The sequence below is a fragment of the Phyllostomus discolor genome, chromosome 8 (genome assembly GCF_004126475.2).
Source record: "Phyllostomus discolor isolate MPI-MPIP mPhyDis1 chromosome 8, mPhyDis1.pri.v3, whole genome shotgun sequence".
Taxonomy (NCBI): domain Eukaryota; kingdom Metazoa; phylum Chordata; class Mammalia; order Chiroptera; family Phyllostomidae; genus Phyllostomus; species Phyllostomus discolor.
Window position 1 is genome coordinate 77196960 of NC_040910.2, and position 25880 is coordinate 77222839.

At 42.0% G+C, this 25880-nt stretch overlaps 1 protein-coding gene and 1 non-coding gene across 4 annotated transcripts in view; both read right to left on the bottom strand.

The window, feature by feature from the left end:
• VPS53 (VPS53 subunit of GARP complex) overlaps positions 1 to 25880 on the bottom strand; it is a 134233-nt gene that overhangs the window by 74812 nt on the left and 33541 nt on the right. For all 3 annotated transcript variants that reach the window (XM_036033295.1, XM_036033294.1, XM_028520100.2), the window contains 7 exons: positions 22605 to 22691; positions 20193 to 20308; positions 18401 to 18520; positions 12267 to 12345; positions 9453 to 9596; positions 8846 to 8988; positions 5696 to 5837 (listed from right to left, as the gene is read on the bottom strand). In XM_036033295.1, the coding sequence (XP_035889188.1) occupies positions 5696 to 5837; positions 8846 to 8988; positions 9453 to 9596; positions 12267 to 12345; positions 18401 to 18520; positions 20193 to 20308; positions 22605 to 22607 (747 nt within the window). In that variant the 5' untranslated portion in view covers positions 22608 to 22691. The remainder of the gene's footprint in view (positions 1 to 5695; positions 5838 to 8845; positions 8989 to 9452; positions 9597 to 12266; positions 12346 to 18400; positions 18521 to 20192; positions 20309 to 22604; positions 22692 to 25880) is intronic.
• Positions 4381 to 4482, bottom strand: LOC114504378. Its single transcript, XR_003685154.1, has one exon. It is a non-coding gene; the product is annotated as a U6 spliceosomal RNA (small nuclear RNA).

Below are 25880 nucleotides of genomic sequence, written 5' to 3' on the forward strand. Positions count from 1 at the left end.
GTTTCTCCCTCCCTTGCTCTCTCTCTCTCTCTAAAGTCAATCAATAAACAAGCATTTATAAAATATTTTGAAACAATAAAGGGGGCTAACCAGCTAAGGGAAAGCTATTTCCTAGTATTTTGGCAGAACTGCAGAGACCCTGTCCCCTCCTGCTCTCCCATACTCTCCCTAATGCAGGCGTTAAGTTGCTGGAAGACTGAGCTGTAGGGTATAAATAGTGAACCTTTTGCAAGGATTCTTATGCTCAAATAGCATGGTCAAAACTCACACCTACAGCTTCTACATTTATAATGTAATTTTAAAAACTGGACAAGTATAAATTTATATTAAAATGACCCTTATAAGCCAAAGGACGATTCTATTTAGAAAGGCAACCTATGCAATGGCCAAGAAAAGGAGAAATGCAGCTGCATGAAATGGGAAAAAATTTAATTTTATTTAAAAATAAACTTCCAAATTCAGTGAACCAGTTACAACAACTTAACCCGATCTACTCTGCTTTCATAGAAGCTGAATATGTTTACCTTGAGTCTAATCATCAAGTCACTAACGCATGTGGGTACAGTTAAATCACATCCAGACATTTGCTTTTAATTTCAAGGCATTTTAATTTACAGACTATTTTGAATCTCTCCTAAAGGGTCAGGAGTTGAGGAAATTAGCAAAAAGCAGTGGCAGTTCGCTTCTTCCAGTGACAGGGACAGCACAGGACATTACAAACTTGTTAGGGATAGAACAACAACAAAAAAACAAGCCCTGTCTTTAGTCTACATTTCTTTCAGATGTCAAGGTCACATCTGGTAAAAAAAAGAGCAGGAGATGATGCATCACAGAGATCAGTCAGGAGCAGCTGAACTGGGCAGATCTTTCCAGGTGAGCTCATCACCCCTCAAGCTCACCCTCGTTCACTGTCAATCAGTCAAGGGTGGACAGGTGTGGGCTGGGGAGGGTGTCTGGTCAACTTGGCCACTTGGCTGACTTTTTATCTTTCCATGGAACTCACTAATTTGTTAGGAAATTTGGTATATAGTAAAGGGCCTCAGGGGCAACCCTGGTCCATTTTGTAGTTCATTCTGATACCCTGATACAAAATGGTAGCCACAGAAGATTTTCCAAAAGGGGGGAAAAACCCAGACATATCCTGGGAGCAAGGCAGCATGGGAAGGAGGTAAAGGGACAAGGAATGGCAGGTCATCAGGTGGGTACCCAACAGCTAGACTAGGAATCAAGCCGGCTGGAAGCCCTGGCCCAGCCTAGACAGCCTCTTCCCAGCATTGTCTGTTGGGAACATGGTCAGTGGCCCTAACTAATCCACCAGGGTCCCTGCTAGAGGTGTGGCCCCACTTGGTCCATGGCAAGGTGATGACAGGACCAAGCTCAAGGTAAACAACCCTACAGTGAGAAGCATGACCTTCCCATCTTCCCAGAGCAGGCTGCAGTGAACTGACCCTCCAAGAGCTGGCCTGCCTCACTGACGAGCCCAGAGGAGTGCAGTTGCCCTTCTAGATACAGAACATTAAGGCAGAACCCTTGAAGCCTTTGGAGTAGTCGTTTGTTAGGACCTGGAATGCAGAATGGTTGCTGGGTCATGATAAACGGGACAAAGACAATCTGGGGGAAGAGTTTGACTTCAAGAAGTTTAAGGATTTGAAAATAAACATAAAGGAAGAAGTTGAATGATTTGGAGAAGTCTCGGAGAAGACAGCTAACCAGCTGTGGGGTGAGTCAAGAGCTCTGGTTCAGTAGGATTTTCTGGCCAAGCATTTGTAACCTGAAACTCTCTGCACATTTGATAGGAGAGGAAACAACTGAGCAACTGGAGGAGATATTTGTAAATCGATTATATCAGAAAATTTCAAAACCAGAGGACCCAAAAGGAAGAGAATGGCAAAAAAGGTTCAAGTGTTCCTAGCTGACCATGACCCACCCTGCAGAGCACAGCACCTGCCAGGGTACAGAAGGCTGCAGCTAGGACCATGGCCCTGGCAGAGTGAGTGAATGCGGGGACAGGTCTCGCTGCCCTGGGACTCAAGCACCTCCAGCCCTCTCCTCCCTCAGACAGAAGCAGGTTAACAGTCGGCCACCTGCCATTTTGACATCCTTATACTGGTTTTCTATAAAAAAGTATTGGCTTCACAAACTTATGTATAGCTCCTGCCCATTTTTCATGGTCTCTGTGTGGTTACCTTGTTTAGAATCCTCACCTTGTCTAGAGGGGCATTCTCTGTCCACGTTACTCGGGCTCTTTGATCTTTGGGGCATTTTCTAGCACAAGCGAGACCTGATGTGTCCAAGCCTACAGGCTACCCTGGTCATCAGACACAACGGAGCCATTTGTTCCCCTGTAAACCTATAGCTCACTAAATGTAAAAGCAAAATCACTAGGACATAGAATCTAGCCAAAGGAGAGGAAGAACAGCGTAAAACAGGTGTTTGACACTAACGTTACTCAAGCACCTTTATTGGGACCTATTTTCCATACAGTTAGCTGGATTACCTTAGGCTCTCCTGACCTTGCCCAGTTGGAACATGGGAACTCAGGGGGCACTTCCAGCTGGGACCTGTGCTCAAAGCTTAAATTTCCTTGTCCCCAAACAGATCTCTGTCGGGCTGAACCCCAAGACGTGAGAGTCTCTGTTTAAAACCAGGCCAGAAGCATGGCTTGGCTGGCGCAGATGAGAGCCAGCATGAGGATGTCAAGCCGGTGCTGAAGCCAACCACAGCCTTCTCAGGAGAGACACACACTTCTTTCGATAGCATTTATGTCTGTTACCGATTTCCTTCTGTGACTTGTATTTTCTTTAAGGGCATTTTCCTTTCTTTTGTGGCCTATGTTTTTTCCTTGTTACTAAAAGGAAATCAGTTTTGAACGTGAGTTAACAATCAGAGGAGTGTGTGTATATTATATATATATTTCTATTTAAGTACAAAAAGAATGCTTTGTGATTTGGTTGTATTTTACTTTAATGAAGACATGAGTGGCGCTAAGTAGGAAGGGCCTTGTGCTGACACTGAGAGCTGCTGCCACCACTCTTCAGCCCAATGCCGAGGGACCAGCTCCTGAGGCACCTACTGCAAGGCAGGACTTGTGGGGCGCAGAGGCAGCCCAGTGAAGCCCCAGAGTTTTAAGACTGGAAGGGTGGGAGCTAGGGAACACAGTGGAGTGACGGGGAAGCAAGCGAACGGGGCTCTTGCCCAAGCTCTGTTCTTACTCCCCTGCTGTAATCACAGCAGCTCGGTTTTCCTGTAAGCTATGTGGTCTCGGGTAAGTCTCACACGAGTACAGCACCTGTCTCCTACACCTGATGAGGCAAAGAGACTGACTGCAGGAAACACACCTAGCACAGCGTGGGACACACAGCCGGTGTTCGAAACACGTTAGCCGTTCTTCGGTGTGGAGTCCACATCCGGGTTTGTTAGAGGAAAGAGTTCTGGAAGTCAGTTTTGGCCCATGTCCCTCATTTTAAAAAAAACTGAAAAATAACTTTGTTAAAGTATGTAAATGTAAAAAATATGTTTAAAAAGTATGTAAATGCATTTGTATAAAAAAATTCAAACAAAATACCAGAGTAGAACGAAAGAAAAGCCTTCGCTTCTCCGCCTCCTCTCACTCCAACTTCCTTCCCCAGAGACACCCACTGTTATCATTTCCAGACCTTTTTCTCACACACTTATATACATAAACACGCTTTCTGCTTTTTATATAAATAAAATTATACCATCTGTACTGGCCTGCAAGCTTACGTTTTGCAGTTAACATCTCTGAGAGGTTTTTTTCCCTGTGGCAGCACAGCTAGCTCTGCCTCCCACTCCGCCATTTTTAAGCGGCTGCACGCTACTTCACAGGATGGACATGCCGTATTTTGTTTAACTGATTTTTAAAGATGAACACTGCCTATTTCTTGGTATGGATTTTTTTGTAGACTTCATAGCTAGATACAAAATTGTTGCCTCACACTGCACACACATTTAAATTTTTGATACATAATGAAAATTTGCTCTTCAAAAAGGTAGTGTCGATTTGCATACCAGTACTAAAAGCCTCCATTGTTATTCTTATAATTTCTTTGCCAACCTGATGTATGAAAATTAATATCTTATTCTATTTTTTCCATGTATTTATATTAACCAACTGTTATTTCTTCAATGAATTTCCTGCTGGACTCTGTACTCATGTTTCTTTGGCTGTCTTTTTCATATTGATTTTTAAGAATTCTTTATGTATGCTGAATATTAATCATTTGCCTTTTTAAAATATAATTTTTATTGTATTTTTTCCATGGCCATTCATGTGCCTTATATAGCTTAAACTGTTTTTTTCCTGAGAAATAAAAGAAGCCCCCCAAAGAGATTTTATTTTTTGCATTAACTGTATTTATTTGAAATATGGACCACTTCATGAATGTGCATGCCCTCCTCATGCAGGGGCCGTGCTGACCCCTGTACCATTCCGGTTTTAGGGTACATGCTCCCGAAGTGAGCGCTTAAATGGTTTTTTTCCTAGTTTGTTGTATATCCTTTAATTATGCTTATAGCCTTTTCTCCCAAAACAGAATTTCATTCTTTTTATGTTGTCAAATCTTTTAGTACTTATCTTTATGGCTTCTGGGTTTTCTGTCTTATGTATTTCCCCTAGTACCCTGCTATTACAGGAGAGCTTATTCTCTTCATTTACCAGAGAAGGCAGCTCACTGAGTGACAGCAGAGTCAGAACTGGACACAAGTCTCTCTAGATTGCCGATCTAAGGATTTTCCCACCAAACCACATATCACTTCTCTGTTGTTACCAGCAGTTTAAAAAATTTCCAGCTTTAAAGGAAATCCATGAGCTCTGTCTGACTCTCGCAGCTTGGATCGCCTCCTCCCGCCCTCCTCGTTCCTGTCTGCCTGCACAAGGTCTGTGTACTCTTTGTGTGGCGAGGAAGCAGGGGTGAGTCGGCCATGATCCCTGCATTCAAGGAGCTCAAGTCTCTGTGTGTGCAATGATATAAACAGAAATTACTATAAACTGTGAACATTTGGTTTCCCCATGGACAGAAATCTGAAGAAAACACATTGATATGTGAGCAGGGCGCCTGGGTTTCCAAGAGGGTTTTCAGAGAGACACTTTGGGCCTGGTCTTTGATTACATGGAGATTAAATGGTTTTAACCCACACCACCACACTCCACCTTTCCAATGGAGGTACACAGTCCTCAGACCTGCGACCTCTGTGTGTTAATCTTTTGGTATCTCTCTGACATGGAGTTCTGCATACATGGCTTTGAAGTTTATGGAGACATAATGAATTAGTTTACTCACCAGAGACATTAAGAAGACAAACCCTAAACTAAAAACATACCCAAATTATAGTAAAATTCAATAGTTAATAAAGTAATATGGAATTTGTGAATAATTAAGTGAGTCCTCTGACTCACAAAATTGCTAGCCTGTAAAATGGGGCCAATACTTAGGTAAAATGATCATAGTATCTTACAAGAATGGTCATTCTAAAAACATGAAGTACTGCAAAGAGACAAACAATAAATCCATAGAAAGCGCTCTGCACCTTCAGCACTTACACACGCAGTGAGACCCCTGGAGTAGGGGATTAAGCACTAGAGCCCCTGGATGGACTCGCCATACCATGAGAGGCTGAAGGGAGCCCACCACCCCTCCATGGAGGTCCCATTCCAGGCTCCCTTGAGAAGTCTTACCAGGCTTCCATCTGCCAGAGTGCAGCCAGAGAAGCGTTTTGCAAGAAATCCCTCAAAGTTAGTTGTTCTCTGAATAGCAAAAAGAAGCAATTTCACTTCAATTTCCTTAGCTCTGGTACGCATAATCTTGGCAAGTTCTGTCCTTCAAAATAAAGAGGTAAGAATATTGTCAAACAAATGGATCATTCAAGATGAGACAAAGTAAATGGTTTTAGTATATATTTAAAAAAAATGGCCCTAGCTGGTTTGGCTCAGTGGATTGAGTGCTGGCCTGCAAACCAAAGGGTCTCCAGTTCGATTCCCAGCCAGGGCACATGCCTGCGTTGTGGGCCAGGCCCCCTATTGGGGGGGGGTATGAGAGGCAACCGATGGTTGTTGTTCTCACACATTGATGTTTCTTTCCCTCTTTTTCTCCCTCTCTTCCCCTTTCTAAAAATAAATAAATAAAATATATATTTTTAAAAAGTATGTGGCCATTTCAAATCCTGAGGTCTGTTACCAGCTTAGTTTAATTGTTGGAGAATTTTAAGGTGAAATTATCCCCAGTCAAGGATTATGGACACCAACTTGTTTATATTGTTACTACTGTTTTTAAATACTTAAATTTTTCAATGCTTCGTATCTTATAAAAATGCATACTTTTCTATGTAATTTCACAAGTCATTAGTTACCAAATGACAAAACCCTCAGTCTTCCAAGGAAATGACCATCTCCCTGAACAGAGAGCAGGAACCCTGGAAATACACATGAGAGACTGGACCCCCTGTGCGGAAAGTATGTGTTTTGTGGTCCCTGCCTGTTCATGTGCCTCTCCAGTGTTCTGTTTCAGAATGTAAGTTGCTCGAGGGCAGTGATATAAGATTTCTTAGTAAGAACTGAGCTATGATCATCTTCCCCCACAACAAATGACAAAATCAAACTAAATATATTTGGTAATTAAATATCTGTAGGATTTTAGCCAAAACTCAAACAATGAAAAGCTTAGCAGCAGTGCTGCCATTAGCTGACACAATAGCAGGCTGGTTGGCTTTCGAATACTGCCCGTCTCCTGCAGATTTCAATTTTCAGAGTTAGCTTATAAGTCACCGATCTGTAGACTAAAAAGAATTACTTATCAATTTCCCAAGGAATTCATCTTTCTTTGCTTATCAGGACTTAGAAAGTGACAAACACAACTGGCCTCAAATCAATACTAAAGGTTATCTACATCTATGCTAGCGAGTGTGTTTCTTAAAACAGCCACACAGAATGTACAACGCCGAGAGTAAATCCTAATGTATGGACTCTGGGTGATAACCATGTGCCAATGGAGGTTCATCGATCATAACAGATGTACCGCTCTGGTGGGGGATGCTGTTAATGAGGCAGGCAACACATGCATGGGGCAAGGGTATGCGGGAAATCTCCACCTCTTCCTCTTACTTTTGCTGTGAACCTAATATTGTTCTATAAAAATAAACTCTATTAAAAAACAAAACCCCACAGCCAATTTTCCATAAAACATTTCTTCCAGCACAATGTGCTTAAAGCTTGCAACTTGACTGTATTCTCTGAGTTTAAGACAGGCGGGCAACACGGATTACTCTACGGTGGCTGAGTTATGCTTAGATATGGAAATTTTTATTAACCCAGAGTTACTGTAACTGTGAACTATTAGAAGGAAATATATAACTAATAAAACACAGTTGCCACCACTGTACTGGCATAGTTGCAACCAAAAAATAAAAAACGTTGACCCTAGCTTTAGCTTTTGTCACAGATATACTGATCTAACCTTCTTGGGCTTTAATTCTTGAATATAAAGGAACCATGTAATAGACATACAAGTCCAGGAAGCACAGAGTCCCAAACAAGATGGATGCAAAAGGGCCCACGCCAGAAACCATAATTAAATGCCAAAGGTTAATGATAAAGAGAGAATCTTAAAAGTTGCAAGAGAAAGGAAGTTAGTTACCTACAGGGGAACTCTGATAAGACTGCCAGCTGATTTCTCAAAAGAAAGCTTGCAGGCTAGAATGGATTGGCAAGAAATATTCAAAGTCATGAAAAGCAGAAACTACAGCCAAGATTGCTCTACCCAGCAAAGACATTTAGAATTGAAGGGCAGATAAAGAGCTTCCCAGACAAGAAAAAAACTAAAGGAGTTCATCATCACCAAACCATTATTATATGAAATGTTAAAGGGACTTAAGAAAAAGGCGAAGATCAAAACTATGAACAATAAAATGGCAACAAATACATATCAACAATTGAATTTAAAAAACACACTAAGCAAAGAAGTAGAACAGAGACAGAATCATGGATACAGAGAGCATTTTGATGGTTGCCAGATGGGAGGGATTGTGGGGAAATGGGTGAAGAAGTAAGGGGATTAAGAAGTACAAATAGATAGTTACAGAGTAGCCATGGGGATGTAAAGTACAGTACAGGAAATGAAGATGAAGAACTTACACGCATCACCGGGGACATGAACAATAGTGAGGGCATTGCCTGAGAAAGTGTGAGGTGCTGGGTGGAGGGGGGCAAAAGGAGAAAAACTCGGACAAGTGTAACAGCATAATCAATAAAATAGAATTTTTTTTAAAAAGGGATTATACAGCCCCTGAGCTACACTCATGGACAATGAAGACGGGATGAATGAGAAGATATTTAAAATGCTTAAAACACTAAGATACCAATATTATCAACTATCCAAAGACTATAAATACTGTATTAAGGGTGAGAAAAATTGTTCAATAAATATTTCCTGATGGTATACCAGGTCACTGAAGCAGATTCTACCTCTGTCCCTATGGAACTAGCTATCTATAAAGTCAGAAAAGCAAATTGATGATGGATATGTATAACTGTAAACTAATATGGGTGATACAGACATAGGGGAAAATGTAGGGCAGTGAATCACCATAGCTAAACGTGGTTGGTGAGTCTTGAGTTGGTGAAGTCAAAAAGGCAGGCTGTTCAAGGCAAGGGCTAGGCCAAAGGAAATCCTGGAGCGAAGCTGAGAACAGAGAGTGGGTATAATTGGATATGAGGGTGATGTCCATCATTTGGTGGCATCAGGTAGTGATTCCAATCCACAAGACAACAAAGAACTGCTAGACACGAGGACTGATTGCAATGAACACCAAAGTCAGTAGAGTTGGATTCTACCTTGTGATGTGGCAAAATTCTACTGCAATCCTCTCAGTCATGTACCACTCACGAGGAAACATTCGGCCGTATTTCTCCTCGTAGTCCACGAGCTGGCGTTTTATCCAGGCATAGCGTCTGTCAATTTTGTCCAGCCAGGCCACCTTAGGAAATCAGGGAACAAAACCCGCCCCAGTACTTAGAAGCAGTGTTGACAGTTTAAGGAAACAGCAAAAACACGGAACCAAAAAAAACGCAACAAAACCCTCTACTTCTCATGGTTCTCAGGAATCTAGTCTATTCTTTACTTGCTCTAGGGGTTTTACCCTGGGGTCCATGACTAGGTTTCAGAGGTCTGTAAATTTCCTGAAACTGTATGCAAAGTTTTACGCACAGCTGTCTTCTTCTGGGGAGAAGATCTACAGCTCTCATTAATGTTTCCAAGGGGTCAGTGACCCCAAAATGGTTAAGAACCACTAAACTGTACAGTTAGCCCCTAGGATTCATGGTTCAACAATCAACTCTTTAAGACAGTAATACTAATAAAGTATAAATCAGTATACTTGAGAGCATTCAATTTTCAATAAAATTCAAACGTAATATCTGATCTCATTTGGTGGATACTTACATCTTGGTTTTCTTGAAAAAGTACTAGATACTCTGAGAGATGCTGTTTAATAAACTTCTTGATGATTTCCTGTTTGATTCTGGGGTCCAAAATATTAGCAACCAGACATGCGTCTCGTAGGACATTGCTGGGTCCTCCTGGCCTCTGTTAAAACAAACATACAGCAATTCAAAAGCCAGAAACAACCTCTAAATTTCACGGCCTGTGACAGCTTCTACTTCTCACTCCTCTCTTGAAGTTATTATTCCCACTCCCGTGATACTCATTCTTCTGAGTATATTTCAGTCCTTGTTCCTCGATGAGAGAATCATTAAGCTAGAGTGCAGTAGCCAATATTAAAGCTACTCCGTCAATCAACAATGAGATATTTTGAAACACATGGCCAGGAATGATCACAGGAAATTTTGCTTTCCGAACACCAAACCTGAAATCACCTTGTGGAAGAGCCCAGAAGTCAGAATGACCCCAGTCTCACTCCACATGTGCCACTTTCCCTGATTCCAATTTCAGATGCCTACTCTTAAGGCGCTGTGCACCAAACAGTATGGTGGCATTTAAATCCTAAAATCAGGTCCCAAACCACCACATTTCTTTTACTATAGCCAACCACCCAGATATGCAGCTAAAGGTAAAATATATTATCGGCCCCCTGACCTATAAAGAACAGTAGAAGGACATCGAGGGGCTGTATCAATACATCACAATTACCGAAGGCAATTCAATCTCACCGAAACTTTCTTTGTGCCATAAAGTTTATGGTAACTCACTGAATGAACACAGCTGGCTGAGTGGATTATTGTAGAAAGAACACTTGGCATCTACTCTTGGCTTAGCTAAATAGCCACATAGCTTTGGCACATTTATTGGATCTCATCTGAAAAATAATAGACTTTAGGTGATGAGTAAAGTTCTTCCAAATCTTTGTGTGTTGCTTTATTTTTGTCAACTCTGTCCAATTTATCCATCTCCACTAAAGTTTAAGTGTTTCGTAAGTGTTGCCTAAGCTGCCTCAGAGCTAAACTAAAAGTGCTGACTAGCGCCATGCTGAGAGGCTGTTAGGGCACCCTGGGAGCGCGCCCACTGCTCCACTCTTGCTTCTGCTTAAAAGCGTTTGATCTAATGGACAAGTCACAGAAGCCAACGAGTATGGGTTCAGATTTTGTCATTTTAAAAGGACTTCACAGGTTACCTTGGATAATTTTTTAATATCATGAAGTACAGTTGTGAAATAGAAATAATGGCTAGCATAAGGCCTTTAAGAAAAGTCAACAGCCATTAAAAAGAAAAAAGAAAACTGTTACCTAGCCAGAGAAAAAAGGGAGGCAAGCTGCCCTGACCGGATGACTCGGCTGGAGCATTGTCCCGTGCACCAAAAAGGTTGCGGGTTCGATCCTGGGTCAGGGCACATACAGGAGTCAACTGACAGATATTCCTCTGTCACATCGATGTTCCTGTCTTTCTCCCTCTCCCCCTCCCTCCGCCCTCCCTAAAATCAATAAACATATCCTTGGGTGAGGATTCAAAAAAGGGAAGCAAGTTGTTAAAGAAAACCGTTTTAACTTCATCTGTCTGGTGGGATCCAGGAAAAATATAACATAGGTCATGGCTACATTCTTCTAAACAATAGAGCTGGGCTTCATCCACATCTTTCCGAAACCTCTTGAAACCAGTGAACAGCAGATCCCACACTAAGAAGAGTGTAGTGCTTATAATTTATGAATACCTTACAACCTCTTCTCACAGAACTGCTTTCCAACCTCCATTCCCCAGTTACATCGAATGAATAACAATATAAAGTCCTCAAAGGACTTTACAAATGAAATACGTGATTACTGGAAGACATCCATAATACGGGCAGACATTAAAATCAGGAGCACGTTTCCTATAGAAAGTAGTACTCTACAAAGCTGGGGCAGCTACCCCTGTAGCACAAACAAAAATAATTAACATATTTCCAGTTACTGAATTACAACACAGATCCAGGAAACATTCCTTGGCTCTGGAAACAAACATATACCCACCATCTCCACCCACAAGTGCAGCGGAGAATGCTGCCTGCCCATGTGTACTTCGGCTCATATGTATGCGGAACAATTCTGTCTCTTGAAATAGCTCAAATAATAGAGGAAATAAAAGCTTCAGAAGGTTCTTCCCTTCGCTACAGATGCAAAGCATTAAGATTATGTCTGCTACAATCTGAAGGTAGAGTTAAAGGCAGTTAACCAAGCACAAAGACCGCCAAGTGAGGCAAAGCTTGTTACGTGAGACGTGTAACCAATAGCTCACAAGTGAGATACTGTGGGCTTCCCAGACGCAACCCAAACAGCTATGCCACCAGTGAGAGCAAAAGGGATTAATTCCAAAGAACAGGATTCTGATTGTCAAAGGCGAGTCTCCTAACTGTGTCACTCCGAGTTACATAAGCCCGTGGACTCCCCTCCCAGTTGTCCTTTCACCAAATTGAAACCAATGAGTTATATAACAATCCTAAAAAACACTGCGGCTTGAAGATTTTTTTTTTCAAACACAGCCATGAGAAAAAAGGAATTTGCTGGGAGACAAGATATTAGGTTTGACACACATTAAATCAAACCAAAACAAATCCTCACTTTTTGATGCTGAAAGAACACAAATGAGGAATCAACATTGCTTTGGAATACTTAAAATCCAGGACAGTCTCGTTACCCTGAACCTTTGGCAAACAGACTTATGGCTGCCACCAAATAATTTTGGAATGATAAATGGAAATAGTAACTGCAGTGAGTATGAATGTTGATAATATCTAGAGATGGGAGACAAAATACAAAAGAATACCTTGGTACCCTGGGAAGGAAATGCTTCTTCAAAATCGGCCAGGATTTGCTGTCCTAACTCAGTCTGGGCAGCCTTCACTCTGCAGAGAAAATAGAACATATGGCCTGGTGATTTTCAAATACTCATAAGTAATTATGCAAAGATCTATAGAGGTCAGAACCCTTGGAAGTCCTTAGAAATAGGAAGGGGGAGGGGTGCTAGATAGGAGAGACCACACACTGATTAGTAGCAGGTTTATGACCAGGATCCAGGTATCCTATTTAATCTCAGGATGGATTTCCTACACTCATTGATTGTCTATATCCATGTTTTTCTAGGCCATGCCTTGCCTGCCATGAGGTAGTATATGTTAACCATCATAAAATATCATGGGGTGGTAATTATGCTGTGGGAAAATGCTACATAATAATAACAATAAGGCCTGAATCAAAGATACATCCATTTTGGATTACTTGCTCCTTGGTAAAAAATATAGGAGAGCTCCACAGTTTCAGAATTGTGTGTTTTTTTCATTTTTTTTAGATTTTATTAATTTTTAGAGAGAGGAAAATGGAGAGAGAAAGAGAGGCAGAGAAACAGCAACTGGTCACCTCTTGCTCATTCCTAACTGGGGACCTGGCCCGCAACCCAGGTATGTGCCCTGATGGGGAATCAAACCAGCAACTTTTCAGTTCGCAGGCCCACGCTCAATCCACTGAGCCACATTAGCCAGGGCCAGAGTTGGTTTGTTTTCCAACCCATAATCCAAGATCAGGGTCAGAAGTTTTAACAAATAAATAAAAAGAATGTTTTCCGGACTCAAAAGGAAAAAGGAAAATAATAAAATAAACTGCTAATTGAGACTAAAGGCACTGAATGAAGATGTAAATTCACTCGAAGGCTATGAACATGAAGACTGAGTTACAATAAAAAACAGTTAGAAAGGGAAGGTCGGTATGTAACACAGGAGTTTGCATGTACACTAGGAGCTCAACACATATGTGACGGGGTAAATGAAGAGCAAGGAGAAGCAGCTGAGGTGAGAGAGGAAGTCTGCATCATCGCCCCCTGCCACTCCTGTCCTCCACCAGCCACTGGGCCATGCACCAGCAAGCACCAGCCAGCCTCCCACCTGCCCAGCTGGAGTGCAGCAAGGCTCTGAGGCTGCTGCTAAACTGCCCTGAGCCCGAGGCAAAGATTGTATCTTTACTAAAAGCATCATAAAATAGTGTTCTTCCTCTCTTGGTCTCCACCCTGTTACTTTGGAATTAACTTCATTGAAATTTCTAGAAAAAACGAACAGCTCAAAACCACAATTTCTTTGGCTACTAGGCAGTGCCTAGCAACCTAATTTTTCTTTCTTTTCTCTTTTTTTTAATGAGGGAATAGGCAGGACCCAAAGCAGTCTGATTTCTCTGTGGCATAGTCATAAATATGCCTTTATTTTAAATACTTTCCAGGGTTTTTCCACTATCTTCAAAACATTTAAAGCCACTCTGATAGGTGGATTTGTAGTCATTTTAGTTAGTTTCCAAGGGGGCTAGAAATGACAGAAATAAGGCTATAACGGACGTAGCCCCCCCAAATCAGAATTAAGACCATCTGTCTAGGCTTGCCCAACAGACAATGGGAAACATTTCTGACAGGAATGAGAGAACAAGCTTTTGTGAAATTGCGCCTTGGAGGTCTTGAGACTACACAATGGGCCAGGTAGACAGGCTCCCCTGGTGCCAGGTCGCAGAATGAGTTTCCAGAGCCCCGGCTCCTGTGTTCCAGTCTCCTCTCAGCGGCACACAGAGAGCACTGATCCCTCGTACATTACAGGGACAATTCCTGGATGGGAAGTCCCACCCCCAGGTAGGGGCACTCTCGGCCATTTTCTCAGGGCTCCTGGGCCTTCCAGTGATGCTGAAGGTCCCAGCTCAGCCTCTGTCACCCCACCATCAACTCCACCTTCTTGCTGGGTTTGAAACTGGGGTGCCTGAAAAGAACCAGAGGCTTGGACTTCCAGATTGCAGAGAGGAGGGTGAAGTACCAGGCAGTGATTTGCAGATCCCCTCGCCACCTTCAACCCATTTGCAAAGTCACCTCTTGAGATAGTCTAGACTTAGCTGTGCTACTAGTGAGCTGTGCACAATTTTAAGGAAGTCATTTCCTCTACGTGGGCTACAGCTAAGCATAGTTGTAAAATAAGAGGGCGGGGATGGATGCCTGTATGAGAGGCCTCTCAGTGTCCTCTCCAGCAGTGACTACTCTACAACACCTATCCTATAGTGCTAGCTGCCAACAGCACCCATCTTTACAGGTAACTACAAGTCAGATATGTAATTAATGTCAGAGCAGAAGAGTGAGTTCCCTCACATAAACACTTCCAAGCATAGATTTTGGAGTGTCTATCAGGACTCAGATGAAAGAGCAACCATCTGCCTTATTGACTGACATTAATGATGGTCTGTAAACTGAAACCACGACCCGAGGTATTTTCAGGGTGAGATGTGAACGGTAATCTTCACAATCAGTTGCCTAAATAGGATCTTAGAAAAAAAATCACTTAAGAGAATCTATTTTCAATTTGACTCCTTTGGAGTCCTTCCTCTTCTAACAATGAAAAGTAAATGCCTACTGTAAAGAGATGGATCAGCTGACACTCTGTCAGCACAGCATGTGTATGGACTGGGCCACCAAGATTTCCTGGTCATTTTTATGAAGCTCAATCCACAACTGAAAGAGAACTGGGCAGGAAATAAAAATCCTCCTGGCATCCAAATAAGCTCAGTCTGGCTGAGTGGTGGTACCTCAGTGTTGATCACTTCTGGGAAATAAAAGATTCTCTGTGTTGCCCAGAAAATTCAACCAACTGGTTTCTAGCATCCTCCATGCCATGTGACTAAAGGTTGTTTAAAGGTGCCCTTTCCTAAAGGTGCTATCAGCTTTTATAAGGGGTGGTGGCAAAAGGGCAGTAAATTGTGGAAATTATTTAGACATTTGTTGATAAGTAACCCTGATGCTTCCTTCCATTACCTTGTGAATGACAGTCCCAAAGGAAATACCCATACCAGTTCACAGTAAGCAGACCTCCCAAACACCGTGTGCCCTGGACAGAAGGGTTAAACAGCCACATTAGTCGGAGATGCTCCATTTCCAAACAGACGGGCCCTCTGATCTCAACCCAGAATCTTACAGCGACTCAGCTGGACACTTTTGAGATCATCAAGTACAACCCTCGCACTTTTGAAACGGAAGTTCTTTCAGAAGGAACTTACCAAAGGCACATGGGTAGGCAGACTTTTTAATTTTCTATTTTATTTTCTTTTATCACTACACCACGGGATCCCAATCTGCCTATTATCTCACACATATAAGAGATTAGGACTAGCCCAGAAAAATATTTTTTAGTCCCAGGGTTTCATGAGTTTTGAGAGAATGCAAGAAGCTTCCATTCTTTCTCAGGAAATATTGACTAATTACTAGAAACATTTACTTTCACTAGTACTCTTAAGCTAGGAGGGTTTGTAATGTAAAGATGATATTTTAAAAATCTTTCCTTCGATGCCATATATTTAAGCATTTTCCAGAACGGTAGTTGGAAAAAATGGCTATATTCAAATCAAGGTCTATGAACTTCATATTTCAAATGTACAGGCAAATATTTCAAAATACAACCTTTTGTACGATTTCTACAATTTATAGATAGCAAGATATTAAATTAGAGAAACTGAAGCAAGATGTAGGGTACTGTCTTGCCTTCTCCCCCCCACAAACAGCTATTTCTATCATTTCCAGATGGTTCTACCATTGCTATGTAAATATCACAGAGGCAAATCATCAGAAATGATGCTAAAAATAAGAAGTCTGGACTTTCCTCAAACTTTTAATACCTCTTGAAAAACAACTTTAGTCAAGCACTATAAACAGAAGGTTTCTTCTCTTGTGTTATCTTTAGTGCTACTTAATAGCACATACTTTATATCAACCTACACAAAATTTTTAGGAACAGAGATTTTCCACTAAAAAAAAAAAGCAAATCCTCTTGTATTTGCAGCAACCCTACATTATAATGAATGTTTGGAGCACTGAAATAAATATATTGACAAACTGGTAGATTTTTCTCTTTATAATGGAAATGTCATTACAACAGTGATCACATCATTCCTTCAAGTTTATAAAACCACCTTTTTGAAAAAAATGTTAGATAGTAAAGAGTCCTAAAAGAGTACATTTTCTTAATCTCTGTTGGTTTTTAATTTTTTTAAAGAGTTTATTTATTTATTTTTAGAGAGAGGGAAAAGGAGGAAGAGGGAGAGACATATCAATGTGTGGCTGCCTATCACACGCCCCCTACTGGGGACCCGGCAACCCAGGCATGTGCCCTGACTGGGAATTGAACAGGCAACCCTTTGGTTCCCAGGCTGGCACTCAATCCACTGAGCCACACCAGCCAGGGTAGTATGTTGCTTTTTTATAAATAAAACTCAGTTCTGCTTCATTCCTGCCATCAATGATGCCTATCACACACCACCAACCAATTGGTAACCAACTCCTCAACACACCTCCTTGACCTCGTGGTCATTACTTGGTATGGTCCTTCTCTTTTCTAATCCAGAAAATAGTGTCAACCCTCTGTACCTAGAATCCACTAGACTTTTACAAAATATAAATGAGATCACGCCCCTCCCTGCTTAAAATCTTTCACTGTCAACCAAATAAAGAATAAATTCTTTTTTTAAAAGATTTTATTTATTTTTAGAGAGGGAAGGGGGCGGGGGGGAGAGAGAGAGAGAGAGAGAGAGAGAGAGAGAGAGAGAGAGAGAGAGAGAGAGAGGGAGAGAGAAACATCAATGTGTGGTTGCTGGGGGCCGTGGCCTGCAACCCAGGCATGTGCCCTGACTGGGAATCGAACCTGCGATACTTTGGTTCGAAGCCCGCACTCAATCCACTGAGCTATGCCAGCCAGGGCTAAAGAATAAATTCTTTAGCAAGGTATACGAACTCTGATCCTGCCTGCCTAGGCAGGCTTTCACTCTCCATCATCTCCCAAAATGCCATCGTGTTCTCTCTCTTCTATTTCCCCTTCTCCTCTTGGTGGTAAGATCCTGCCCATCCTTTTAAAATTGAATTCTTCTATGACCCCTATCCTCAGTCCCTGAAGGTTCAGATTATCAGTTCTTCTAAGATCCTGCTATGCCTTATACAGCAAATAGTGGTATACCAGTTTTGTTCTATTCATGCTACCCTAAAATTTTATATTAGTATCTGTCTTCTCTATACAAAAATGGTGAACTCCATGAGAGCACAGAGTGTGTATTGCTTATTCACTACTCTAGCACAGGGGTAGGATGTAGAAAGTGCACAGCAAGTGTCTATTAGGTAAATGACGGCAAGAATAAATGAAACAGAAAAGGAGGTTAACTCTGGATTATCATGAGGATAGGGGGAGGAGATACTGCCCCCAACCATCCTCCCCCATCCACTGTGAGCAAGTCTGTCTTCTCCATCCAAGCTTCCTTCTTTCTCACAGCTCATAAAGCCGTCTGTCTGCTGTCTTAGCTGCTTTCCCTCCCCAGTGGGTTATGGCGATCAGCCATCTCTAAGTGTGAAGGGGTTAGGAAGGACGAGGGGAAGGGTGGTGACTTCCCTAGTGTTCTGCCAAGCTCTGTTCCGACATTCCTGAATAGTTCTTTGGCATTTCCCTGTAAGATGGCACACTGGGCACGTGGTGCAATCTCCCCTTCCTGCCCTAGGGCCTTAAAAATAATAAAAAGAGCTTAATAAAAATCCAGAACCATATTAAAAAATGTAGTAGACTAGAAATTCTGAGTCTCGTGGCAGTTTGTTACAAAGAAATAGACAACTGGAATAGTCTCCTTCACTAATGCAGATAACTGAGAATTGTTCAGATACACGACACGCCAGCAGCCACTCTGGTGATGGCCAACCAGCAAACGTCTGACACAGGTGCTTCGGAAGACATGGTCAGGAGTTGGTAAGGCCGTGACGGACGGGATGTCCGCATCGCACAGAGTTAGACTGGATGACAGCTAAGGTTCCTTCTTATAATAAGATTCTATAATGAATATGCTGAGCAAAGTGCTTAAGCACTTCCCTGTACCATCTTTTCTTAAAAGGGAAGATCACTTTCTCCAGTGACATCTTACCTTTCAGAAAGCTGCCGGATCTGTGGAATTCCCATGTACTTGTGGAAGTGCTCCAGGACATTCATTACTCCCTGAAGAAGATTAGCAACTTCTCCATACTGTCTTCTCCTGGTCATGGCTCTGCAAGGAAATAAGAAGTTGAGAACTCTAGAAAAACACTAAGGACATAAGATACAGATGTGGACCAACCTACTCTGAGCTCTAAAACAGACACCAACTTCATTTAATAAGCATTTACTGAGCACTGATAAAGTACGGTGCTGTGCAGTGGGGTCGGGAAGGGGGTGGGAATAAGACTGGTCTGAATCCTCAAGGTCGTAACATTTAGTTGGGGAGAGAGAGAGCCAAATACACATCGAATACCAAATAGGATGAACTGAGTTCTAAACAGAAGTACTAGTTATGTGCTATTGGGGTGGGGGTACAATAGAATGTGTGAACAATGGATTCTCATTGGGTAGGGGAGGGGAAATCTGGGAAGACTATGAATTTGAGATTTGGCTTGAGTATTATGGGATTAGCAGGCTTTTGACGGGGAACACGGGTAAGGATGTTATCATCTGAGGATTACAGTTTATGGGCAAACTAAACACATCTTCCCAGGATATACAACACAGGGTTTTATGTGCATTTACACGTTAACGCAAATCTGTAGGTTTTAAGCCAATGTTAAGCAACTCTGTGTCAAGTATGTCTACTTTCCCTTTACAAAGGTTAATGAAGCATAAAAAAAGGATGTTGATAAAATCAAACAGTTACACACACAACAAGGAAGGACAAACTGTTAGATTGAGATCTTTCATTAGGGCTGAGCTTTTAAATTAAAAGTATAATTTATGACTTCCCTTAAGCAATTAAAAAGACAGGATCAAGTACAAGCCAAGATGTGATGCTGCTACCACTGCCTGTCAGAGTTGGTGGAAAACCAAGCATCTGGGGGAAGGGACGAGGCAGTTGCTCTTCCAGTCTCCCCCAGCCTCTGATCTCTCTGACCATTACTCACAGGAGAATCGACCAGGATTCGCTGAAACGCATGCGATGCCTGGGAGAGGTCAGGAAAGAGTCTGCCCCTCACCCGCCCCCAGCTTTGGACACTGAGCTAAATTTCTGTGACAATGCTCTTTCTCTGTCCACACGTGAGATTACACCGAGGCTGGGGCAGGGGGTTTCCCAGCCCGAGACAGACCACAGAAAAGAACCGACATCGCAGAATCTTGCTAATAAAGGAGGCCCTTACGGTGCTTCTCTGTGGTGAATAACCAGCTCTCCCTTTTAGCACTGTTTCTAATGTCCTCATGCATCATCCTCTACAGAGCCTCTATAAACCAAACAGGAAGCTACTGTATTTGAAAAAGTGAGTGGAATGATAAATCAAAGATCTGTTTCCATCTGATACATTCAACAACAGTGCAACTCAGCCCAACACAAGCGGGAAACCTTGCCAAGGCCGAGGCTACAGAGAGGGATTATGGACCTGAATCACCCTGTGGGCCTCAGTGGTAGAGATCTACCACATGGAACGATCCGTATGTTGCAGTCAACCTCCACACGCTTTCCTGGGTGCCCTTTAGACTCATGTCATCTCCTTTAAAGTGTCAGGCTGTTTGTTAGGTCTGGAACACCAGAGGGCACAAAGCAAATCTGGTGGCTGAACATTTGAGACAGATTTGCAGCAAGTGGGCAGGATGGAGAGATTTTCCTGGCTGAGAAGTAAATAAACCTATGATGCCATTTTCTACATGTGACCCAGTCATTTCCTGCGGACCCAAAGGAGAAAGAGGACACTGCTTACTCGAGGGAATCGACGCCACCCGCCAACATGTGCAGGTGGTTCAGCGTTGTGATGGAGGTGGTCATGTGGCGTTTGGCGTGATCTAACTGCTTAATATCCCGGGTGATTTCTTTAACCTAAATATTGAAAACCACAGGAGAAAAAAGGAGGAAGGTTAAAAAAGATGTAAAGCCATCTGCAAGTAGCTTTTACAAGAAATAATGCAATGAAGCAAGGAAAAAAAACCCTCAGATTACAGCTGAAATGAATATAAAATAATACTGAATGTAAACTACAACTGAAAAATAAAATAAAATCTCCCCTCGGGTTAGCTCCTGGAGGAAAACTAGGCTTTCTCACAACAGGTAATGAAAATAATTCCTAATCAATCCATTTAAATTTAATTTGGCATTTCTTCAACTGACTTTACCCAGGGTAATAAAATTCTCAATTGTGAGAATAAAATGAATTTGTTTTGTGCCCCAAATGGAGTGACCCAAGGAGAAATTTAATATGGCATATACAGGGCCCAGAAGCAAGTATAATGCATCCCCTCTTGAACAGGGTCAGAAAAGTATGCCTTCTGCCACTGGGACTGCTTGGTTCAGGACAAAATAGATGGTACCAGTTTGCTAATTCTATTCAGATGGTATTTATTCATGGAACTAGGATTTACTGTCTGGTCTCCAGAAAAGAAAGACTTTCTCTCAAATTTGAAGAAGATTAAACTGTAAACCCAATAACATGAGCTTAACGTGTAATGTCTTCAGGGAGTGAGAAGGAAATTGAGGAGTAAAATTCCAACACTGTTGATCCGTTAGGTCCAAGAGGAAGAACTCTGTATCTGGGAGTACAGTGGAGCCTTGGTCCTTGAACTTAATTCGTTCCAGAAAACAGTTCAAGAAGTGATTTTTTTCGAAAACTGAATTTCCTTTGTTTGTTGCCTGAGGGACACACGACTGATCACACAGGTATCAGCATGAAAAAGTTGTTGGGTAGAGAATAGAGACCCAAAGTTTTGTTAGACAACCAAGACATTTTTTTGTTGTGAGTAACTTGGTCAAGAACCGAACTGTTCAAGAACCAAGATGTTTGAAAACTGAAGTTTGACCGTATATTTCAGTCACTAGAAAGGTCCACTCAGTGATGAGGCGGGAAGCGTTCTCCAACTTGGCCGACACCCTAGGTGAAATCTTCCACTAGCTACCTGAGTCCATTTGACCAAGAAAATTTTAGAGGAGCAATGTGCTTTCCCAGGCTCTTTGATTCCTGGAAGGAAAGGAAGTGCCCCGATGCCATGCCACAAATAACCTGGTCACTAGAAAGCTCTATCTCTCATTAAAAGTGAAATACCCAGCCCTGGCTTGTGTGGCTCAGTGGACTGAGTGCTGGCCTGCAAACTGAAAGGTCGCTGGTTCAATTTCCAGTCAGGGTACATGCCTGGGTTGCAGGCCAGACTGCTAGTTGGGGGCATGTGAGAGGCAACTGATTGATGTACCTCTTGCACATCAATGTTTCTCTACCTCTCTTTCTTCTCCCCTCCTTTCTCTAAAATAAATAAATAAAATCTTTTTTAAAAAATGTGAAAAACCCAGTAGTAAGTTCACATGACCTGTATTTTTAGTTGGATCACCCAGCTCAGTTGTAACCAAAAAAGGTAGGGGAAAAATGTCAGGAATCATGGCTTCCATCCACTGTGCAACTAACACAAGCCTAGTACTGTGCTCAGTGTTCTTCACACATTTAATTCTTATAACCCTTTGAGCTAGATGTTATTATTCTTATTTGCAGCTGAAGAAACTAGAATGCAGAAACATTACATTATGTAGTCAGAATGTCAGCCCAGGAGCTGGCATGTCACAGTGCCTCCCACAGAGTACGAGTGGGTGAGGCTGGATTCTTGGTCAGCAGCAGGGCCTTCACAGCACACCACCGGAGGACATGGACTTGTGGAGGGAGAACTTAATCAAAACCATAAGCATGTATCACAGGCAGGATACATCCGCCTCCCAGATCCAGGACCTGTTTTCATGTGATACCAAGTTACATACTGTGTATCTTAATAACGGCTTACATTCACTGAGCAGCTAACATCAGCCTGGTACTACTCGTGATATAAAATACATGATGTAAACAAATGCTAGAGAAAGGGTTCCAAAATGACTAGGGAACTATTTTGGGGAAACAAGAAAACTTTTCCTGTGTAAACACAGGGCTGCAAATGTGGGGCAGCAGGGAATGTGAGTCACCGCATCTCGAGCAGCTCCTCCTGAACTGGTCCAGAATGTACTCCCAGGGCTTGTTTTAGAGATGGGGGTGTGGTGGTCGCCAGCAAATGGGAGTAAAAGCCCATGAATGAGTGTAAGTCATCATGATGCTGAGACGCAAACTTCCTCTTCTAGTACAAAAAGTTAGGAAGAAACCTGGACTCACCATTTGCTCTGATTTTTCTGCCTTGTCTTTGATATCTTTGATTTTGCCGAAGAGTTGCTGAATTGCTTTTTGGGCCTCCTCAAGTGCCTAGAATAAGAGAAATAGATGAAAAACCAGACAGCACTGGTCCCTGCACTGTAATCAAGTTCAGCTTCAGAAGAAAATTAATAAAGTTCTCTTGATTCACTGTACTTCTGCTGACAATTTTACTGGACCAAAGCAGTAGAGACAGAGTATAGCATTTGGATACAGGCAAACGCTCAGGATTCTTGTCAACATGCACCATAAAGTTTTAATTTAAAAGCTAAACTATTTCCCTCTAGCTCAGTGATTACCACACGTATTGATGACAACGAATAAACAGGACATGCGCATCTGTGCGTGTGCGCATGTGCACACGTTTGTGTGCCTTAACCTTCAGAACCTGCACAGACAGAGGTGACTCGACACTGGGGCTGGGGAAGCTCTGAGTTTTGGCAGTTCCAGAAGACTGTGTCTTCAAAAAAAATCACAACTGTCTGTGGGGACTCCAGAACTGCAGCAAACCTGAAAGATATTTATAGCACCCCACTTGGAAACTAATGAAATGAAGTTAGAAAGGGACACTTAAAGCGAATGGTGAGCCAAATGTTTCCACTGAAATAAAAACCTACAAAGATGAATGCCATGCATTAAAAATATTAACAACCCACAGAAGCTTCGGTGAGCAGGGGAAGCAATATTCAGGGATCTGTGAGAGTGCAAAAGCCACACACATGTAGAACATATGTACTTATAAAAGATGCAGCAGCCAAAAGAAGAACTCATGCTTCATTTCATCAAAAGCACTTTGTTTATTTTGGATTTAAGAGTGGCCTGTCCTAATCGGGCCTCACTAACCCTTTATAAATGTAGTGACGAGGCCAACGGAACCCTAGAGCTGTGTGTGGCCACATTAGCGTGCATGAAAAAGAAGCCAGCCTCCCTGGGGAGGACACCCTTACAGAGGGAAGAGGAAAGCAAGGCTGAGATGAAGAATTTCAACTCAGAAAGACAAGAGAGAAAGACAACAGCCCTGTAGAATGATCTGAACCTCTGAATTCAGCTATGCCCAATGGAAGAGCTACCACTCAACTATGAACTCACTCATTTTGTTTTTTTGCTAAAAATCCTCAAAAAGTACACTTAAGTTGCCTTCCTCTGCAGAAATTTCTTCCTTGTTAGAGGTAGGGATTACATCTCATTTTCCTTCCATAGTTTCCCAGGCGGTCGGCTTCTGGTATCAGGAAGGAGCCCTTTCTTCTTCTGAATGCCCTGCGCCATGTGCAGCTCAATTGCAAACACGGTTTTCTTTTGATCTTCTTCCTCCTACTCTGGGGTTAACAGGAGCTTCGCATGTGGGGACAGGATGCTAAGTTGGTGCGTGTGACTATGTTATGGCTTCTGCAATGAATGTCCAGAAGCTCCTCTAAGAAGTTATCCCTCAGCCCCTTTGTTGCCAAGTCTGAAGGGACACTATTCCAGCAGCTGTTCCACCACCTCACTCAGCAACTGCCTCTACTCTGCTTCCTGCCATCCTATCTTTCTCAGTCCAGACTCAGCACCCCCGACGCAGCTGTGGCATCAGGAGAAAACCCTCCACTTTCCAGCCGAGAGGCAGGAGTCTTAGGCTCTCTCTGGGCATCAGTTTCCTTGTATGAAAAGCGATGATAATGGCACTTAATGCCAGGGTTCTTGGGAAGATTTAATGACATAATAGGTGTAAAAAGCTGTATGAATATTAAGTTTATTTCCAGGACTTATGACCAACCTGAACAAATGCATGTATGCATATATGTATAGATAAATAGACACATATATAACGTTCTCCTCTGACAATTTTCCCTCTCATACACAACCTCTAGACCCCCCTACTATCTGACTCATCCTCTTTTTAGCCACACCCTGAGTGGGTCCATGCCTATCCCATCCACCTCCCCACCCCTCCTCTTCAGCACTAACCATCAGGAAAATACAAATCAAAACTACAATGAACTATCACCTCATTGGTGCAGGCACTATAGAAAATAGTATGGAGATTCCTCAAAAAAGTAAAAATAGAACTACCATATGACCCAATAATTCCACTTTTAGGTATCTACCCCCCAAAACCCCAAAACACTAATTTGAAAAAATATATACACCTCTGTGTTCACTGCAGCATTATTTATAATAGTCAAGATATTGAAGCAACCTAAGTGCCCATCAGTAGACTAGCTGATAAAGAAGGTGTAGTACATATATACAAAGGACTATTACTCAGCCACAACAACGAATGAAATCTTGCTATTTGCGACAACATGGATGGATCTAGAGAGTACTACGCCAAGTGAAATAAGTCAGACAAAAGACAAATACTGCATGTTTTCACTTACATGCAGAATCTAAAAAATAAAACAAACATATAAAACAAAACAAAATAAAAACAGGTTCATAGAAACAGAAGAGACTGATGGTTGCCATGGAGAGTAGAGGGGAGCAAAGGAAATGAAGAAATACAAATTGCCCATTGTCAATAAGTCATGATGAGGTAATGTACAACATAGGGAACATAGTCAATAATACCACGATAACTATATATAGTGATAGATGGTTACTAAACTTACAGCGATCACTTCATAAAGTACACATTAATAGATGTCTAATCACTATGTTGTACACCTGAAATTAATATAATACTGTATGTCAACTGTAATGAAAAATAAATTTTAAAAATTCTCTTTCCTGTTTCTAATATTCACCACCTCAAAACCAGGATACGAAATTCTTTTGAGCACTGCCAACTGCTATACCACCCAACCTTAGGTTTCATAAGATTATGACAAACCAAAATCAAGTTCTAACAAAATAAAAATGATAAGAAATAAATTATCAGATGTCTAGTTATAACCGAAAGGAGTGAACCTTCAAAATAAAATGCTCAACATAGCTACTGACTGTGTACAAATCCCCGTTGTCTTCCATGGGCTAGTTCAAGTGCCATTTCTTCTCCACCCTTCCCCCAATTTCCTCTTCCCTTCCAACACCTTCTCCCATAAACGTACACGAAGCACACAGTAGAATTCACTCATTCATCATCTGTGTGCCCACGGTCCTTTATGTATACTTAATTAACATTTGTAATAATTTTTTGTGGTTGGACTACGCAAACCTAGGGGGCAGGGACACGTCTCATTCACTGTGACTCCCCGACACCTAGGGCAGCGCTCACAGTAACAGAAAAGGGTTCTACACATGCTTATTAAGTGACTTCACAAC